The sequence below is a fragment of the Lontra canadensis genome, unplaced genomic scaffold (assembly GCF_010015895.1).
Source record: "Lontra canadensis isolate GAN:19392208 unplaced genomic scaffold, GSC_riverotter_1.0 scaffold59, whole genome shotgun sequence".
In the NCBI taxonomy this organism is placed as follows: domain Eukaryota; kingdom Metazoa; phylum Chordata; class Mammalia; order Carnivora; family Mustelidae; genus Lontra; species Lontra canadensis.
The window spans coordinates 5,497,291-5,517,502 of record NW_022631053.1 but is presented as its reverse complement, the minus strand read 5'-3'; the positions used below and the strand labels follow the sequence as shown (position 1 = coordinate 5,517,502).

At 47.0% G+C, this 20,212-nt stretch overlaps 2 protein-coding genes across 2 annotated transcripts; one reads left to right on the top strand and one right to left on the bottom strand.

The window, feature by feature from the left end:
* The first annotated feature begins 579 nt into the window (after positions 1-579).
* Positions 580-10,863, top strand: CCDC65 (coiled-coil domain containing 65). Its single transcript, XM_032876896.1, has 8 exons — positions 580-755; positions 1,341-1,508; positions 7,260-7,429; positions 7,965-8,103; positions 9,225-9,422; positions 9,623-9,841; positions 10,206-10,358; positions 10,473-10,863. The coding sequence occupies exons 1-8, from the start codon at positions 624-626 to the stop codon at positions 10,788-10,790; spliced, it is 1,497 nt and encodes a 498-aa protein (XP_032732787.1). The 5' UTR covers positions 580-623; the 3' UTR covers positions 10,791-10,863.
* A 389-nt stretch (positions 10,864-11,252) lies between these two features.
* FKBP11 (FKBP prolyl isomerase 11) lies at positions 11,253-15,588 on the bottom strand. Its single transcript, XM_032876897.1, has 6 exons — positions 14,409-15,588; positions 14,164-14,229; positions 13,695-13,782; positions 13,359-13,392; positions 12,921-12,991; positions 11,253-11,491 (listed from the first exon to the last, which is right to left on the bottom strand). Exons 1-6 carry the CDS (start codon positions 14,532-14,534, stop codon positions 11,274-11,276), a joined length of 603 nt encoding a protein of 200 aa, XP_032732788.1. The 5' UTR covers positions 14,535-15,588; the 3' UTR covers positions 11,253-11,273.
* Between the last annotated feature and the right edge of the window lie 4,624 nt (positions 15,589-20,212).

The window sequence follows — 20,212 nt, the reverse complement described above, 5'->3', positions numbered from 1 at the left end:
TTCTGTGCAACTCTTTGTGTGGATACGTTTCCACTTCTTTTAGATAGATATGTAATGGCTAAATGGCTGGACCACACAGTAAATTTCTGTTTAACATTTTAAGAAACTGCCAAACTGTTTTCCGAAGTGCCTACACCATTTTACATTCCCACAGCGAAGTGTGAAGGTTCCCATTTCTCCACATTCTCTTAAAAATCTGTTATTACCTGTATGCTAAAATATGGACACTCTATGAAAATTAACTTCCCCCAAAAAGTTTTAAAATGTTCAGTGAGGAGGCTACCTTTATCCAGGTGAAACGACCATCTCTCAAAAACTGACTGCAGTCCTCCAGCCAGCAGAGGGCGCCCCAAGCCAAGGTCTCTCCTCCTAGCCTTTCACAGCGCCATCTTAGCGAGATCCTCGTTGCTAGGAGACATAGACGCGTCTTTGGGCTCCGGACCCCAGCCTCACCGCTGTCCCAAGTTCTCTGTCTTGTGTGAGGACTAAGATCTAAAGTCCCAAAACCATCCAGGGGCAGTTCCGCAAGGCCCTCTTTGGGGGCGTTTTCCTCCTCCTTCTTCTAAAGCTGACCAAGGCGGACTAAAAGGTCCTCACCTAGCTCCATCCCCCTCGACCCCGCTATGGCTAAGAAAGGGAAAAAGGCCAAGTTGCCCCTGTCCGATGAGGAGCAGCTGCTTCTGTTTCAGCAGAAGTTGCTGGCAGAGGAGGAGATGGCCAAGAAGAAAGAAAGGCTCCTGAGCCAGTTCTTGAAGGTGATGGCTTTCTGCATTACTCTCTGCCCAACCCCACCCACTCCCTGCACGGCCCCGTCGCCTTGACCCTCTCATTGTGGCAGCCTACGTTCATGCTGGCCTCCCCTGCTCCGGAAATCTTGAAACCCAAATATACTCAGATTTCTGGCAACACTGTTTGGGGAGGAGGCAGTTCTTTGTGAAGCACGGAGGGGGGCAAGTGGTATAGAGGTTGACAGCCACGACTGAGCCCCAGACTGGGACAAGAGGTGTTAGCTGTCTGAGCGGTCTGAAATTCTGATATGCTCCCTAGAGATTACAAACAACATCCTGCTCTGATGTCTTCACCTGAAAGAAATTCACACTTGCCCTCCATAAAGTGCCATCAGGCTGTTCCTGTCTTACTTCAGACCTTCCCAAAAACAAGAACAGGAACTCCCTGAGTGTTAGTCATCAGGAACTTTGGTCTTCTATGAAAAAAAAAAAAAAAAAAAAAAAAAAAAGACAAAGGGTAAGGTGTCAGTGACAATCTGTGATCTTGTTTGTTTTACCGTAACAGGGCTTCATGCCCTGACCTTCTGGGGGCGTATTTATTCCTTCACACAGGACAAGTTGGCCAAGGAGGAGCACAATAGTGCTCTGAACCTTAACAAGATTAACACACAGTGGAGAACCGTCCTTAGGGAAGTCAAGACCAGAGAGCTTCATAAGGACATTGAGATCCTCAGCCAAACATTTGAACGAGTGGTGGACTGCAAGGACAGTGTCATCAAGGTAGGCGCTCTTCCCAAGGAAACACTTAAACCTGGCTGCCTTGATCTCTTAACAGAATGGTCCTACTGAATTAATTTATTAATCAGTTTTGGGGGGCAGAGGGGGAGAAGGATGGGAGAGAGCCAGAGGGACAGAGAGACAAAGAATCTCAAGCAGGCTCTATGCCCAGAGTGGAGCCTGACATGGGGCTCAGTCTTTCAACCCTGAGATCATGACCTGAGCTGAAATCAAGAGTTGGATGCTTAACCGACAGAGTCACCCAGGCACCCCTAATTTTTTAATCAATATTAAAGCCCTTACAAGATGCAAGCTGTAATGAAGCCAGCATTAGTAATGCCAGTTTTCACTGAAATGAAAAGTGGACTCCTGGGATGTCCTCCCCTCTCCCCTGCTTCAGCGTAGCCATCTTCCTTGGTCATCTACTGCCTGAAACCAGCGCTATACAATATTAGAGTTGTAAGGCACAGCAGACGTCACCCAGTGACTTGAACTTAGTCTTGCACCTTCACTTTGATATGAGAAGACTCGGTTCCAGAGAAGGGAACTGGCTTGCCCAATGTCACACAGCCAATCAGCAAGAGAGCTGGAACGAGAGCATGAGTTTCTTGATTCCTCCTACTCCAGTGCTTTATTTAACCAAACTGTTTGGCCTCTTTGATTCAAGCTCACTGGCCCTGGGTGAATCTGAGATCTCCATGGGTAAGGGCTCTCTAAGCATCTCAATCACAGCCATATGCTCTTGGGAGACTTCCTTCTTTCACCTATTTTTAACCTCTTTTTACCACTCCTCCTTAGTCTTTTCAATCTTAAAACAACAACAGAAATCCCACAGTAACAGCAAAATATACCTTACCGGCCTGGCATGCCCCCTATTGAAAAGACGCAGCTCTCCTTCACACCCTAACCCCTGAGGGAAAAAAATTTCAGTAGACCTGGGCAAGCTTTCAAGTGATACATATTAAGAGTCCCCAAATTTGCAAAAACCAGTATATATTAGAATTCCTTACCCCACTCGTTGTACCTTATGGCTTTTTAAGTGACTTCTTCAGCCCCTTATTGGCAGTTATCAAATACTTGCGGAGAAGAGAACCAGCAGGGTTCGTTTAAGGATGCTGAGCCGTGGCCAGGCTCACCCTCCAGCCAGTTAGCTTCCAGCTTTGTAGCTAATGCTGCCGGTCCCGCCTTAGGAAAGTCACATGCTGCTAATTAAGCGCCTTCAGGGTCATTCCTGAATAATCGAGCCTACACATGTTAAATGTGCAAATGTTAGCGATCTTCCTGACTCTTGCTATCTCCACTTCTTCACTTCCTCTGGACCCTGCATCCCACAACTGCTTTCCCCTCTTCCCTAGGAACTTGCTCTGGTAAAGACTACCAGGCCCGAATCGCAGATACTTTCCATCATTTAGTCTTCATCTAACCTGAGTCCTCTGTAGCATGGACAATTTTTTTTTAATTAAAAAAAATTTTTTTTATGTATTAGAGAGAAAGAGAGAGAGACCCCGAGCGGGGGCGGGGAGTGGGGAGAGGGAGAGGGCCAGACACACTCCCCTATGAGCAAGGAGCCCTACGTGGGACTCGACAGGACCCCGAGATCACCACCCAAGCTGAAGTCAGAGGCTCAACCAACAAAGTCACCCGGGTGCCCCTGTGGCACTGACTTTCTTATTCACGCCCTCCTTGAAACTCCCCTTTGGTTTCCATGACATCACTCTTTCCTGACTTTTCTCCTGCCTTGGGAATATATAGCGAATCCTCTTTGTGAGTTTATCTTCCTCTCTCCCAATGCCTGAACTTAATTTTGCACATTTCTGAGTCTGGCCATCCACCCTTTAACCACATGTCTAGGCCTAGACAGTCGTGCTCATTACCCTGACTCAACTTTTTTAGATTTCATTTATTTATTTCTTTAGAGAGAACACGAGCTGGGGAGAGGGGAGGAGGGGGAGAATCTCAAGCCCGCTCCTCACTGAGTGTGGAACCTGACGCAGGGCTCAATCTCACAACTCCAGCTGACAAGAGTCAGCCACATAACCGACTGAGCCACCCAGGTGCCCCTCATTACCCTGACCTTTAATACCACTTTTATATCAATGACTTCCAGGTTTTGCAACACCAGCCTGGATTTCTTTCGCGAGTTCCACGTCATTCTATTCAAGATTCCTAGATATCTGTTCCTGGCTGTTGCATTGTCCTCACAACCAAGCTCAGGAGCTTCCTCTTCCCTGGCCCAGCCCAACCCATTTTTTCCACAATCTGGTCTTCCTTACACTCAATTCAGGTGGCCAGTGCCATTCATTCACCAAACCACCCAACACAGAAATCTGGGAATCATTCTAGGCATTGCTTCCATCCCTGACTTCTGTTCCAAGTTTTGTATAAATCCTCTGCTTAAGTATTTTTCAAAGCTATACTCTGCTCTCCTTCCCCACTGTCCTACTGCAGGGGAGACCTGGGCATCTTCTCTTATATGGACTGTTCCAACAGTCTCCTATCTTCCAGCCTTCATGCCCAGCCACCTGAGATGACTGTTGACAAAACTACCAGGATCATCTTTTTGGAACAAAAATCTGATTCTGTTATTCCACTGCCTAAATTTTAGTGGCTTCCCACTTCCACAGGAAAAAGTCCAAACTCCAGGGAAAGGACATCAAAGCCCTTCATGATCTGGCCTCTCCTTGTACCTTTCACACATCCCACATTGTTTCTTACCTGTGATTTTTGCACATGCTGTTCCCTCTGTCTGGACGTCTCTCTTCCCCATCTCATCAGTCTTCCTGGCAAACTCTTACTCCTTCAGGAGTGCTACAGATGACATCTGTCCTGTGAAACCTTCCATGGTGCTCTTAGTCAGACGCAGGCATTCAGTCTTTTATATCCCATTGTCACTGGTCAATCATCAACCTCATAGCAATTTCCAGGTTATACAGTAAATTTCTGTTTATGTAACTCCTTTCCTACGGCAAGACTGCAAGCTCCTTTGGAGGGCAATGAGCATGTCTTTTCATCCCCAAACCCTTGGCACCCAGCACAGTGCCAGTAATGACAGGTTTAGTAAACGTTGGCTGAGTGAATGAAGAGGCTTCCATTATCAGCACCTATCTCAAAAGATCCTATTTCATACCAAACATATGAGGTAAAATCTAGCTCTGCACAGAGGTTGTGGTAGTTTACAGTGAGTGTCTCAATGTGTCTGATTGTGTAGGCATTCACTAAATCCTTTTTTGTTTCATTTACTTTTTTAAAGAGATTTTATATTTAAGTTACCTCCACACCCAACATGGGGCTCGAACTCACAACCCCAAGATCAAGAGTTGCATGCTCCACCGACAGAGCCAGCCACGCACCCATTTCTTTCATGTTAATTTTAATGTTTTACTTTTTTGAATAGGTAATACACTCACATTATTCAAAATTGAAAAGATAAAGTTATACAGAGAAAAGTGCCCTCCCACCAGTGCCTTTCAGCCATGCAGGGCCTCCCTCAATCATTGTAGTTTCATGAGTAAACCTTTTTTTTACACAAATGGTAGAACTACACACTGTTCTGCCCCTTGTCTTTTTCAAACAATTTATCCTAGGGACTATTCCACGTTAGCCCATAAAGATATTCTCTTTTTCTTTTAATAACTGTATCATATTCTATACTGTAGTTTAACAAATTACTTTGTATTCTGTATTTCCTAGATTTTGGTAATTAAATCTAGAAGGTTGGAGGTGTTGTAGTCTTCCATATTCTTCCATCAACCAGGGACATATGTCTGGTTATCTCTCTCTTTTTTTTAAGATTTATTCATTTGAGAGCAAGCAAGCATGTGTGAGTAGGGGAAGGGGCAGAGGAAGAGAATCTTCAGGCAAACTCCTTGCTGAACGTGGAGCCCAGGGGGGTGGGGGGGCTCAGTGGCACTACCCCGAGATCATGACCTGACCCCAAATCAAGAGTCAGACGCTCAACTGACTGAGCCACCCAGGCACCCTGCCTGGTTATCTCTTTTTGTGATGTTAGTAGCTGTTGATTCCATTAATTCATTGGGGGTTGCAAAATGCTGATTTTTAAAAATTAACATATAATGTATTATTAGCCCCAGGGGTACAGGTCTGTGAATCATCAGGCTTACACACTTCCCAGCACTCACCATAGCACATACCCTTCCCAATGTCCATAACCCAACCACCCTCTCCCTACCCACCCCCTTCCCTCCAAAACCCTGTTTGTTTTGTGAGATTAAGAGTCTCTTATAGTTTGTCTCCCTCCTGATCCCATCTTGTTTAAAATGCTGATTTTCTAATAGTATCATTCCTTTTTCATTTATTAGTTTGAATACTGCTATAAAGAGATACCTTCTGTCATTGAGCATTCAGTTACCAGGAGGTATAGTTTATACAATAAAGGCAGCATAAATACTTGATTATTTCTTTGTCCTTTATACACCATTAAGGAAAAAAAAAAACAGTGGGTTGTCTGGTATTCTCAATGGTAACTGATTTTTTAAGTATCCTTATGAATTCATAAACATAACTGATATTTTTCAGTCCATTGTAGTTTTTACCCTTATCAATGCTCACATTGCCCCCTTTCTGCCAGTGAAGTGTTCCAGTTATCCAATACCGCATAACATGGCATCCCTAAATTAGTGACTTAAAACAACAATTTATTTTATTATTTCTCATGATTCATTGATCTAGTTCACCCGCTTGGTGCTTGCTTGCTGTCTCTCCTACAGTGTTCAATCAGATGTCAGCTGGAGCTACAGTCACCTGAAGGCTTGACTGGGCTGGATGTCAACTGGCGGCCGGCAGTTGATTCTGTCAGCTGGCAGGGAGTTCAGGGGGGCTGTTGACTAGAACACCTTAACGTGGCTCCTCCCCGAGCACTGCCCTGCTCACACTGTGATGGCTGGACTCCTGGAGGGAGTGTCCCAAGAACAAGCATTCCAAGGGGCAGGAAGCAGAAGCTGCCAGGCCCCATAAGGGCTATGCCTGCAGCTGGAACAGTGTCACTTCCACCATATTCTCATGGTCCAAGAGTCACAGCATTTCCCCACATTCAAGGAGACGGAAGGAGAGAATACCTCTTGATGGAGGAATGGCAAGGTCATGTTGCAGGATAGCAAATATTGTCATGCCCATCTTTGGAAGATACAATCTGCTCCAGTGAGACACGTTTCTTGGTTCCTGAGTTCTTCTGACATGACGCTATTGGTCTTTCATAGCTGCTCTGCTATCTTGTATGAGATACCTTAGGTTCTACTCTCTTATGTTCTGCCTCAGACCTTGGAGCAGCCATATCTCCAAGCATCCTCAATCCCTTTTATTATTTTTTTTAAAGATTTTACTTATTTGACAGAGATCACAGGTAGGCAGAGGCAGGCAGAGAGAGAGGGGAAGCAGGCTCCCCGCTGAGCAGAGAGCCCGATGGGGGGCTCCATCCCAGGACCCTGAGATCATGACCTGAGCCAAAGGCAGAGGCTTAACACACTAAGCCACCCAGGCGTCCTTCTCAATCCCTTTTAGTGGTAGCCTCATTGTTAGAAATATCTTTTGTCCCTAGGATACTGCCTGGCTCCATGGGGTCCCATGATGTCGCTTATACTTTCCAATCACGAGTAGGAGAAGCAGCTCTCCTAGAGCCAGAGAGCTGGCATTAGGAACTCGGGGGAAATGCCATTCACGCCATCCAGCTGAATACACTTTTATGTTCCCGTACTGATGCCATTCAGCCAAAATGGGAGCTCTCTGTTTCCTACCCAGTCTTTAGCCAAGGACCTGTCGGAAGCAGAGGAACAGTATGCCCATGCCCTGCGCAGCCACCTGCACAGCATCGACCAGCTCTTAGCCCTGCAGAGACGCCGGCTCCGCCTCCTAGAGGAAAGCTACAACATGGAGCTGGAGGCCCTAACCAAGGAGTTTGAGACTGAAAGGTATGGAGGCCTATGAGGAAATTGGGGATTGAGTCCAGGAGGGGATCCAGAACCTGTGTCAAGGAGCTATCTCTACGGAGGCGGCCAGCAACCTGGAGCATCCCACCTTGCTTATGACACGACCCCCACAGAGAATATCCAGAGTTCCTTCTGAACTAACGCAGGTTTAAGCTCATAGCCTTAGCTTCCCTATGCCCGTGCCAGGTCTCTCCCTCTAACTCCCTCACCACCTACTTTCAGCTATCAAAATCCAAGTCATCTGGCAGGGGACAGAGAAGGGAGGGAGACCTCTCACTGAAACCTTTTGTACTTCTTTGCTTTTCATATCATATGAATATATTCCCTGTTCAAAGATGAAAATAATCTTATTTACTCTTTCTGACCCTAATATGAATAGAGCCTACCCTCCCTCTGTGATCCTTCAAGTACCTAGGAGTTTGTATCACTCATACAGCTCTACATACTGTGCTGAATGGTCGTTATTGGTCCATAAGCTTTATCCCTCAGAGCAGGGACAGTGTCTTATCTCCTGCAGGAAGACAATTATTGACCAGCATGAAAAAGAGATTCACTACCTACAAGATGTCTTCATGGCCATGGAGCAGAACTATATAGATTCTGAGTATGAAAGTAAGCTGGAGTTCCAGAGCATGTGGGATGATCTCAAAAACAAGGTATGGAGGGAGAGTACCTGGGCAAGAGCTGGGAGAGAAGGGAGAGAAAAATGCTCAAGGCCACTGGAGGGCCTACAGACACTTAACCAACACAACCAAGAAAATGCCTGTACCCCTACTGCATTTTGTAATTTTGTAGAAATTAGCTGGGAATACTATTCCAAAATGTCAAGAAAATGCACTTTAGAGCTAAAAGGCACCAAGGAGATCATCTGGATTCACCCTGTGATTTGCAGATGAACAAACTAAGGCCCAAAGAAGTAAAATGATCTGCCAAAGTCATGCTGCTACACTGTGGTAGAACCAGGAAAATCCAGGTCTGCCCTTGTCCCAAAGTGCTTTCCACCATCCTAGAGGCTGCAAATTTAGGTATCCTGCAGACCTGGGTTTGGGCATGGGTTTTGTTTTGTTTTGTTTTGCTCCACAGTGTTTTTTAAATTTTTAAAATAAGCTTCCTACATTCAAAAATTGGGAAATTTCAGTGGTGGCGCCTGGCTGGCTCAGTTTGTAGAGCGTAAGACTCTTGATATCAGGGTCAAAAGTTCAAGCCCCATGTTGGGCATGGAGCCTACTTAATAAAAAAAAAAAAAAAATTGGGGTCCCTGGGTGGCTCAGTTGGTTGGACGACAGCCTTCGGCTCAGGTCACGATCTGGAATCCTGGGATCGAGTCCTGCATTGGGCTCCCAGCTCCACGGGGAGTCTGCTTCTCCCTCTGACCTCTCCCTCTCATATGCGCTCTCTCTCTCTCTCAAATAAATAAATAAAGTCTTAAAAAAATTTTTTTAAACAAAACTAAAAATGTGGGAAGATTTCACATAAAACCCCAAAATTTTAGCTTCTCTTGAAAAAAAGATCTGGTAACACTGGGTCCCATTTCCAAATGGGGACACTGGTGTGGAGCTGAGCAGATATGCTCTGCACCACCCCCAAAGCCCATGAAACATTTCTTCTTTGGTTCACCACAGGCCTCCTCTAGCTTACAGCACTTATTTACATCATCTGCCTGGTCTTTGTAGCATTCTCATTGGCGACCTCTGCACTGTACTAGGTTATAAACCGTTCAAGAGGGGGAGGGTGCTGGAGGCAGCCAAGCACTGGCTATTTTGGTGCCACTTCCTAGAATCTAGAAGAGAAGCATTTTCTAAGACTGCAACTGGAGAACATAGTAGAAGACCTGTGGAGAAGGTTCCAGGAGGCACTCAAGAATTACACCGATGCCACAGAAGACCAAAAGATTGCCTTTGAGACTCTGAAGGTGAAAGATGAGAAGAGCTCCAAAGAGATTGAAGCACAGATGAAAAAAATACAGAGACTACAGGTGAGTGCAGCCAACTGGAAATACTCACTGCTTTAAGTGCTCCATTATCCCCTGGTCATCTTCTCCCAATTTCCACTGGACCCTGTCACTGGTTGGGGAAAAACGAGATCCTTGGATTTCAGTCCCCTGATTGTCCTTTTACCTGTCTCACTGAAGGCCTTTAGCTCATCAAGGGTTTCCTCTAACCTCTATCCCTCCAGGACTCCATAATTATTTTAAAAAGCAAGATCATGATGCACAACCGTGAGAGTGAAGACCAGAACCAGTACATCCGTAAGGACAAGGATCTGGTCCTTGCCCAGCTGCGAAAACTTAAAGCCCAAAGGACTCAGGCCCGGGAACTATCACAGGAAAACTTAGTCAAACTCACCTTGGAAAGTAATGCCACCCTCAAGGCCCTGAGAAAGATCGTCGATAAGGTAACAGAGGAGAGGACAGTCAAAAAAAAAACAAGGAACTTGGCTCCTTGCAAAGTGAAAGGGGTTTGAGAGAGGTAGAGGGCTTTCTCCTGCTTCCTGCCTGCATGGATGTCTGGACTACCTTTTGTCTTCCACGTTCCCTCCCCTCTTGCGTTTTAAATTAAATGAATAATGAATTTGCTCAGACTGTAAAGTACTTGAAATAGTGCTTGGCATGTAGTAAGCACTCTGTGTTAGATGTAGTCATTACTCTAGTCTCACATCTGGGTGAATAGCTTCCCTGGGTTTAAGCAGGGGAACCAGCTCCCCTATTTCCCCTCCCCACCCCGTTTCCTAATAAAAGGTCTCTTCCTGCTTCTGACAGGGTGAAAAGATTCTGAAACTTGCTGAAATATGTAGGAAGTTTGAAACCGAGGAAGAAAAAGTACTGCCTTTCTATTCAACAGTCTTGACTCCCGAGGAGCAGAAGGAGATAGAAGAAATTTACCCAGAGGAGCTTACTGAGGAGCTCACAAAGGTAAAAGGTCCTAGGGTCCTGAGGCCACCCCCTGAGGCTGGCGATCATGGGCCATGGGGACTGCATTTGCGAATGGGCCTCAACACGCACCTTCTTCTTTAACTCCACTCCCAGGTGATAGTGAACTACAAAGGGATGGAGAATTTCTGGAAAAGGTACAACAAAGTGAAACTGGAGCAACTGAGCCTCCAGCACAGACATGCCCAGTTGTTAGAAATCAATAGGAAGTTGCGGGAGATGCTGAAGCAGTACTTGGATGGTATCTCAGTGAGTGACGAAGTGCTAAGCCAGCTCAACCCACTCTTCATCGTCAACCATCGCAGTAACTTACCCCAGCCTTTGTCCACACCTACCACCCAGCCAGGTGACAAATCACCTCCAGCCACTTACAACATCATTGAAGCAGCCCACGTGATCTCCCACATCCTGTGATAGAAGGAGAAGATCTCTTTTCAAACCCCAAACAATTTTTTGAGAGAACTGAAGATTTTGCTATTAAAAATTTCCAAGAGGGTTTATGAGCGCCTTCTATGTTTGCTATATTGGAGAGCGCAGCCTATTTGGAAGATACTAGGAATACAGTGGCCCCAGAGAGTGGAGATAATAGCCAGGCAATTACCAGGAGGCTCGCTGTTCAAGAAGCACTGCTTCGAGTTCTGGGCGCTAAGAGGGCCAGAACCCATACCTTTGGGATGTAGAGATCCTACGGGAACATTCAAGTGCAGACCCTTGGCAATAAGTTAGGACAAGAGGAGGCAGGGGAAGAGGTGATCCAGAGCCTCCAACCACCCCAATGCCAGGCAGGATCCAACTCAGAATGCCTTTTTCCCCAGCCCTTTCCCTCATTCCCACTTACAGAAGTAGCCTCAGAAAGTATCAGGTGAAGAATCCAGAGAAATTTTTAAAAATTATTTATTATTTCTTTTTGCTCTTGTTTCGTTTCTCTTCCTTGAGCTTCTTTTTGGAGACTTTAGGTCTGTTGGCCTTTCTGTATAGGTGATACCCAATGAGGCCCAGGAGGGCTGGCACCATGGCCATGCCTACCAGAGGCAGAATGCCCTTCACCAGCTTTTGCCAGTAGTTGGCTCGGATCAGTGCAATCAGCTCCACATCAAACTGCAGCACTGCATCCGCTGAAGGCAGAGAGGAGGTGAGGGTTAGAATCTCTGCATTTTATCCAGGGCTCCGAAACTAAATGAAAGCAGGGAGGGCAGGCCACATAAAAGCAACAACTACGAAGGTGGCAAGATTTAAACATGGTGAGTTCCTCTCGACAAAAGCAGAGAAGGGTTATGAGCAGACTCTACTGATAGTTATGTTTACCCCAAATCTATAAATGTGGCTTGTGTTCAGTGACAAGTCTATGACAAGAGAGGAAAACTCTGTGGATCTAAGACACACAGGCTGTTCTCCATTGGTAAGTCCGAGAACCCCTATACTAACCGCACTCCCATTTCCAAATAGCCACATTGACAGAATCTTTGCAGGGCTGTAATTAACTGGCTTTAACCTAGACATTTTAAAATGTCACCAACCAATGAGCCCATGCGATGTGACTGTTAGAAAACACAGATGTTTCATCACAGAGGAAGGAGGTGGCTTAAGAAGGAAGAAGCAGGTAAATGAACAGGAGTGAGTCAGGGGAGAAAAGCAAACACTAGAAAGGGGGAGATCGTAGAACTTTGGGTGAAAGAGCTTTTCTTTAGTCCCATGACCCTCTTTGTGGTTCTTCCTCTAAGTTGGAACTAGGATAAGAACTTTTATCCTAATACTCTGAAGTACAAAACATTTTAGCTAATAGAACATCTGTTATAACCCAAAGCAAGAGATCTGCATCTTGGGAAATCTGTCCTGGGACCTGTTGACAGCTTTTAAAGTTATAGGGTGGGCTTGGCTTTTTTTTTTCTTTTTAAATTTTTTTTAAAGATTTTATTTATTTATTTGACAGAGAGATAGAGAACACAAGTAAGCAGAGTATCAGGCAGAGGGAGAGAGACAAGCAGGCCCTTTACTGAGCTGGAAGCCCGATGCGGGCCTCGATCCCAGGATCCTGGAATCATGACCCAAGCGAAACGCAGACGCTTAACCAATTAAACCACCCAGACATCCCTGGGCTTGGCTTTTAAAAGTTGTTTTTTGTTTTGCTTTTTTAAAATTACTTAACTGTGATGATTTTTACTGCCTCTTCCCTCATGGAGGCTGAAAGGAGGGGTGGAGATGTGGTGAGAAGCCATGCCAACAGCATAAATGACACGGGTTGGAGTTGTGGAGAAAAGGCATGAAAGAGGGCTAGCAGAGGCAACAGACCCTAGTGGTTCAAGTCGGTATTTCTTCCCTAACAAGGTGCTGTCTGCCAGAGGGAAGCCAGGGAGCCTTAACGGGTTCTATGTGTCTAGTCCCTATTGGTGATCTAAAGAGGAAAAAAGCAGCAGCCCTACAGGAGGAGGCCCCAGCCACCCCTGGCCTTTTCAGCAAACTGGATTTAGACTATCTCAAGCCCCAGACAAAGCTCTGAGGGACTGGGTACTTTGATTGCCTGACAGAGAGGACTAGTCAGATTACCTGGGATAGATGGTGGAAATCCCCGTTTTCCATAGGCCAAGTGAGAGGGAATGATTGCCCTTCTCTTCTCTCTGAGGGAAGGAATATGAATCACAGCTGGGGTGGGACCAGGTGGGCTAGGAGCCTCAGTCCATCCTCAGCCCCACCAGCAACACTCTCTGGATATTCACCCCAAATGATGAACTCTCCCAGCTGAGCACCAAACAGGTTGACCAGGAAAGGTCTCTGTCCCCCCACATGCCTCAGCTCCTCCAACAGAACCCACAGCCAGAGAGGCACAGTGGCTCTGGATGCCCTTTGGGTTCCCAATGACCTGGACCTGCCCAGTGCAAAGCCTTTATCACACATTCTCCTGCCTCTCTGAGGAGCAAGGACAACAAAGTAAGCCTCCACCCATGCAAAGGGGGTGCCCAAGCCCACCCCTGCCCTGATACTCACCCCACACACATGTCTAGAAGGCTCTGCTCCAGACCTTGAGGAAGAAGACACAACTGAACAGGAAGCTACCTATCCCCCAAAGCCCAGGAGAGGAGGATCAAACGCTCCCTACAGGCTTCAACTAAGTTTCCCACTTCTCAAATCCCTAAACTCCCCACTTCTCAAATCCCTGGTTGTCCGTGGGGTGTGGGGCAAAAGGAGTGTCAGAAGCTGGGTTTGAACCTCAGGAGGTGACTGGTAGAGTCCTGGTGGCATTTTCAACGTATGTTAGGGATTGAGGAGGCTAAGAAGGGCTTAGGTTGGGAAGAAATAGAATGGGAGGCGCAGGTCACATACCTGGGATCACCTGCTTTTGGCCAAGTTCTATAACCAGAGGATCTCTGGTCAGGGAAGTGTCAATAATGCGTCCATCTACCAAGCTGCCCTGTGGGGAGAGAGCAGCAGGAGCGCACACCTCGCAGGGCACCACACACACCTGGGCCCCTGGGCAGCAGCGGCAACCCCCTCGCAGCTGCAGCCCAGCATTCCCCTCCGGGCAAAAAGCAACAGGAAGCCCCAAAGGGCTGGCGCTTCTCGGAGATCTCCCCACCCTTCGCTTCTCTGAGCCCGTGCGGAACTGGCGGAAAAGCGGGGAAGGGAAATGGGCAGGCAGGAGGCGCGCCCCTCCCCCCGCCACGTGCTCGACGACCCCGGAGCTCCAGCTTCACTCCCGAACCGCTTGCCACGTGTCCCAGCCAGCGCTGACGTGTTCCAGCAGGGCGCCGCCCCCTCCCGGGCCCCGCCCCGACCCCCCCAGATCCCTCACCGTGTAGTGTATGTGCAGCGTGTCTCCAAAAGCAGCGGGCTCCGCGCACGGCTCGGGGGGCTCCACCTACGAGCGGACTACAGGAGTCACGCAGGCTCCTCCAGAGATCCCGTTCCGGCTCCGACACCCAGCACTCCCCAGATCAGTTCCCGCACTCGCTCTCCTCCCCGCTCCCAGGTTCGTTCCGATCCCCTCGTTCCCCACCAAGGCCCGGCCGCCGCAGCCCCGGGACACCCTCTCCTCACCAGGGTCTCCACTTGGAGGGTCCGGACGGGACTTTCGGTTTCAAACCCAGCCTCAGCCCGGCACATCGCCCCACTGAGCAGCAGCAGCAGCAGACGGAGCGGGAGAAGTGAGGGGCGCAGGGTCATGACTGGACGCGGGGCAAGGCACGGGGCACCAGGACAGGCTGCTCCGGTGACGGCGCCTGGGACGGCGGTTTCCTCGGAGCCCAGGCCGGACTGGACGGGACGGGGCGGGTCGCAACGCGCCAGCTCCTCCTCCAGCAGCCCTTCCTCCACCTTGTCCCCACCTCCTGGAGGGAGGAGGCCGCCGGGAGCCCTTCCCTACCCTCAGAGATCGGGAGGTCGCGTTTTAGGGTCCATCCGTCGGCCGTTCTGTCCCATAGCGAGGGGCTGGGTCACTTAATGGCACCCACTTACGATGACCTATTGTGTGCCAGTCACTTTTCTGTAATCCTCAAAGCCACCCTGAAAGGTAGGCATAATTGTTTCCATTTTACAGATGAGTTCAGGTTAAGAAACCTGCCCAAGGTCTTCTAGCTAGGTGGCGCCAGAGACAAGATTCAAACTCAGGACGGCCTGAGTCCCGCGTGCTGGATCTTTGGTTTTTCCTCTTAAGATACAGGTCTCTTCACATCTGTCCTGGCAGTGTCTGTTTGGCCCAACCCACCCCAGCGGTTGTTAAAGAGGGCACCCCTGTCCCACTTCCAGCCATTCACCTTGAATTCTGGAGGTCACAGGAGGCAGGGAGCTGTCTTGTCTGCCTGTTCTTTGGAAAGATAATTTCAAAGAGCTAGGAGCTATTTTCCTGCAAGGATGGAGCGAATCCCTGATCTTTTCCTCACACCGACCTATCCCTCCTCCTTTATCAGCAAGCTTGTAAAAAGGGCAACTTACAACCTTTTTATGTTTATTTTGCCCAACCTAGGGCTTGACCTCACCCCAATATCAAGTCTCATGCTCTACAGACTGAGCCAGCCAGGTACCCCCAAGGACTTCAATTTCTTAAAGGGGTTTTAAAATATTTCAGGCAACACAACCAGTCCCCTTTTGTATGATTTAAACCCTCACTGCCCACTCAGGCCATGGCACCTGAATTCTGCTCCCTCAAAAAGTCATCATTGAGCTCAGTCACCAAATTCTTGTGTCATTTCTTGGTCCCTGTCCTCTTCAGCATCTCTCTTGTATTTGATGCCGCTGAGCTCTGAATGCCTTCCCCAGCTCTAGATACAACTAACTGCCTGCTGGGTATCTTCACCTGGGTGTTTGACCAGTACATCAAATCAACACACCCAACACTGTACTCATGCTTTTTTCTCCATCCATCCCATCTATAACAATCTAGAATTCCCTCCCAATTTTCTGTTTCGGTTAGTGGCTCTGCTGTTAGCATTCTCCTAAATTCTCCTCTCATTCCCACATCAACCAGTCTCCTTTGATTTGTCCTTCCACCACCTCTCCAAGCTTTCCTTCCATTCCCAAGGCTACCACCCTAATTAAGCCATTACCTCTTTGGAGTTGTTGAAAAAGTCCCCTCAGGAGGAAGGGATTTCTAGGGATGATGGAATGCTCTATATCTTGATAGGGAGGTGGCTAACATGGGTGTATGCATTTGTTAGAACTTAAACTATATGAGAAGATCTGTGCATTGCACTGCACAAATTATACTTCAAATTATACTTCCAATTAAAAAATAACAATAAACACAAAACTACATTTTCAAGTCTTCCTCAAAGCTGGATAAGGTCATGTGACTAAGTTCTGGCCAGTAAGACATAAGCAGAAGTGTTGGAAATATTGTCCTGGACTTCCGGCAAGGCCCCTTAAAGAAAATTAATTCAGCTAAGAAGTGTGTCATTGTGTGCTCCTCCTCCTCTCCTCCAGCTCCTTCCCTTCCTTTGTTCTGCTGCCTGGCATATAGATGAGATGAATTACACTCTAGCAGTCACATCAGACCATGAGGTGACCATGAGGATGAAGCTCTGTGCAAGGATGGTGAAGCAAAAAGAAGTCTGAGCCCTGGGCACCTGGGTGGCTCAGTGGGTTAAGCATCTGCCTTTGGCTCAAGCCATGATCCCAGGGTCTTGGGACTGAGCCCTGCCCGGGGCTCTCTGCTCAGCAGGGAGTCTGCTTCTCCCTCTCCCTCTCTCAAATTAATTAATTTTTAAAAGATCTTATTTATCTGTCGAAGAGAGAGCACAAGCAAGAGTGGCAGGCCGAGGGAGAAGCAGGCTCCCCACTGAGCAGGAGCCTGATGCGGGACTTGATCCCAGGACCTGAGCCAAAGGCAGACACTTAACCAATTGAGCCACTCAGGCATACCTAAAGTCCTTAAAAAAAAAAAAGTCGTCATCTAAGCTTTGATAACCATAGAGTCACCATTCCAGTCCTGGACTGCCTACCACTTTTTTTCTTTTAAGATTATTTATTTATTTGTGAGAGTGCACACAAGCAGGGGGAGCAGCAGACAGAGGGACAAGCAGACTCCCCACTGAGCAGGGAGCCCAACCCAGGGCTCAATCCCAGGACCCTGAGATCATGACCTGAGCAGAAGGCAGATGCTCATCCCACTGAGCCAGCCAGGGGCCTCCACCAGACACTTTTTAACTGAGGTAGAAATGAATTGCTACCTGGTTTTAAAAAGAGAGAGCACTCTAAGCCCCCCAGTCCCTAGCGTATCCCTACTTTAGCCCATTCTGTACACTGCTGCTATCTGCTCAGCTCCAGTTATGGAGCCTATGGCCCCACATTGCCCAGCAAATAAAATTCAGCCTCCAGGGGTGCCTGGGTGGCTCAATGGGTTAATCCTCTGCCTTCCGCTCAGGTCATGATGCCAGGGTCCTGGGACCAAGCCCCGCATCCGGCTCTCTGCTCGGCAGGGAGCCTGCTTCCCTTCCTCTCTGCCTGCCTCTCTGCCTGCTTGTGATCTCTGTCAAATAAATAAATAAAATCTTAAAAAAAAAAAATTCAGACTCCATGACATGTCAGTTGAAAACTTTCATCATCTGGTCCTAATCTGCCTTTCCAAACTTGGCTTTTATTCCATTAAATTGAAGGCCTTTTAATGACAGCAACCTCATCTTTCTCATTTCTATATTCTCATTGCCTAGTATAGTGTTTGATACATAGACGGATTGATGAACATTTATGAATTGAACCAAATCCTCTTCCTGCTCACAAACTGTACTCTGACATCAGAAGAACCTGCCTCATATGTTTCCATCTCTGTGCCCTGGCTCATGCTGTTCCTTCACCTCTCACGCTTCCTCCAAACCAAGCTCAAATATTACTTCCTCTGTAAAGTCCTGATTCCCTTATTAAGAAGTCACTTATTTCTGAACATCCAGCACACTCTGGGGGACATTATTACATTTTCCTTTGTGTTGCAATTGTTTGTGTATGCCCCACTTCTCCCTATCTCCAAAGAGCCAGCTCACTGATGGCAAGGACAAGGTTATGATCGTGCCTGGAGACCCCTAGGTACTAGCTGCACAATACCCCCCATATAACAGATTCTAGACAAATGTCTTTTATATTGAATAAGTATTATGCTATGCAATACTTCCAATAGAATTAAAAATATCTAACTATACTGGGGTGCCTGGGTGGCGTAGTTGGTTAAGCAACTCTTGGTTTCAGCTCAGGTCATGATCTCAGTGTTGTGAGATCAAGCCCTGAGTCAAGCTCTGTGCTCAGCATGGAATCTGCTTGAGATTCTCTCCTTCTCTGAAAATAAATCTGTAAAAAATACATATATAACTATATTAACTTGGAAAACCTCCAAAACAAATGTATGTATGTGTGTATCTCCTTATGTTTAAAAAAAAAAAAAAAGGCAAGAATAGGGACAAGACTAGAGCCTGGATGGCTGAGTTGGTTAAGTTCAGGGTCCTGGAATCAAGGCCCACACTGGGTTCCTTGCTCAGCGGGCTCTCCTCCCTCTGCCTGCTGCTCCCCCTGCTTGTGAATTCTGATAAATAAAATCTTTTAAAAAATAATTTTTTTATAATAATAATAATAGATATGAAAGGAGTACACTTATATTTTAACCCCTCCCCAAGTGTGTGGAGGTATATATATTTACAAAAGAAACTACCAAAAGGAGGCACACTAAGCAGCCATGCGTGGTTACTTTGGGAATGGGAGTGAGAAAAGTAGAGGGGAGCAGGTTTCACATGTGGCTCTGTATACTTACGTATTATTTGGATGTTCCACAATGAAAATTACTTTGGTTACAAAAATAAATTTTAAAATTAAATAGTAAATGAATGAACACAATATATAATAATACAAGGGAATGTATGGGAGGTGTTGAACGACTTGTGCTAATGAAACTAAAGGAGCGGGTAAGAGTCCTTGTGATTAGAGAGGTCATGGCAGCTTTGCAGATCTTAAAGAAAAGTGGTATTCTTTAAAAAGTGAGAAAAGGGGGCGCCTGGATGGCTCAGTGGGTTAAAGCCTCTGCCTTCAGCTCAGGTCATGATTCCAGGGTCCTGGGATCAAGCCCCCATCGGGCGCTCTGCTCGATGGGGAGTCTGCTTCCCACTCTCTCTCTGCCTGCCTCTCTGCCTACTTGTGATGTCTCTCTGTCAAATAAATAATTAATATCTTAAAAATAAATAAATAAATAAATAAATAGAAAAAGGGATAAAGGCAGCAGGTCGGATATTTGGGAAAAATGAGTGAACAATTTTAGTTAAAGTAATGGATTCAGGCAGAGGAGCAGAGAGAGATAGTTCGAGAAGGAAGCAAGAGCTAGTTGTGGAGAGCTTGAACGTTTCACTGAAACATTTCACTGAAGGTTTCCGAGCAAAGCCGTGACCATGTGCACTGCATGGATGTGTGGGGTGATTGGAATGGTGTCATGAAGATGGAAGGCTACTGCCCAGTCCAGGTCTGACACTTTGTCAGGAATGGGAAGGGGAAGTGGAGGTGGAATTTGGGCAGGGGGCGGATAGTGGGAATCAGGCAAAACTAAGACAACACTATCACCCACAGAGGGCAGCGCAAGCCCACCTGAGCCTAGAAGGGAATAGGGAGGAAGGAGCTTTCTCCTTGGATCAAGTTAAGAGGAACCTGAAGGCCAGAGAAACGCAAGATGGTTCTGGGAAAGGCAGGGGAGTTGGCACAACCCTGGCTGGAGGCACAACTTTGAAATCAGAAGCATTCCTGGAAAGGCCTCCACCTTTAAAGGTGTCTCTATCAGCGAGAAGACGAAACTCTACCACAGCCCCCTGGACTCACAGGGTACCCACCAGGATCCAGTGTGGTCAAGGACAATGATGTTTATTCATTCATCAAGGCTGAATGCTTATTATGTGCCAGACCGTAAGCAGGGCACTGCTTTCTAAATATTTTTAATATGTTTACTTTTAACAGACTGTTAAGAAACAAAAAGCCTCTGAGTCAGCATACATAAATCTGGATCCAAAATCTAATGCCGCATTTTTAAGGGCAGGTATACCTTGGATGACAAAATGTTTTCTTTTTAGGTATGGTTATGCCCTCATTCAGCCCACTCTCTTCTGCAGCTTACAGCCAAAGTGACACACACAAGCAGACACTCACCTTCAAGCCATGATGGTGAATAGTTCTGACCCAAGTTCCTCACTTCCAGACCTTCAGGCACTGCATTGCTCCCTTTCCTAAGGTTTGGATTTCCTCAGACTTAACCTTCTCTTCCTTTTGCTCAGGAACTTGGGGTCATTCTTACCCAATCCCAGCAACCACAGCCAGGAAACCCAATTAGATTGAAAACCTTTAGAGGGGGGCGCCTGGGTGGCTCAGTGGGTTAAAGCCTCTGCCTT

Excerpts from the sequence above, each read along its gene's own strand:
- CCDC65 (XM_032876896.1), top strand. The coding sequence starts at position 624 with ATGGCTAAGAAAGGGAAAAAGGCCAAGTTGCCCCTGTCCGATGAGGAG. Across the intron at positions 8,104-9,224 it reads GGGATGATCTCAAAAACAAG|AATCTAGAAGAGAAGCATTT; the intron begins GTATGGAGGGAG and ends GCCACTTCCTAG. Across the intron at positions 9,423-9,622 it reads AAAAAATACAGAGACTACAG|GACTCCATAATTATTTTAAA; the intron begins GTGAGTGCAGCC and ends CTATCCCTCCAG.
- FKBP11 (XM_032876897.1), bottom strand. The coding sequence starts at position 14,534 with ATGACCCTGCGCCCCTCACTTCTCCCGCTCCGTCTGCTGCTGCTGCTG. Across the intron at positions 14,230-14,408 it reads CCCTCCAAGTGGAGACCCTG|GTGGAGCCCCCCGAGCCGTG; the intron begins GTGAGGAGAGGG and ends GTCCGCTCGTAG. Across the intron at positions 13,393-13,694 it reads CCAAAAGCAGGTGATCCCAG|GTCTGGAGCAGAGCCTTCTA; the intron begins GTATGTGACCTG and ends TTCTTCCTCAAG.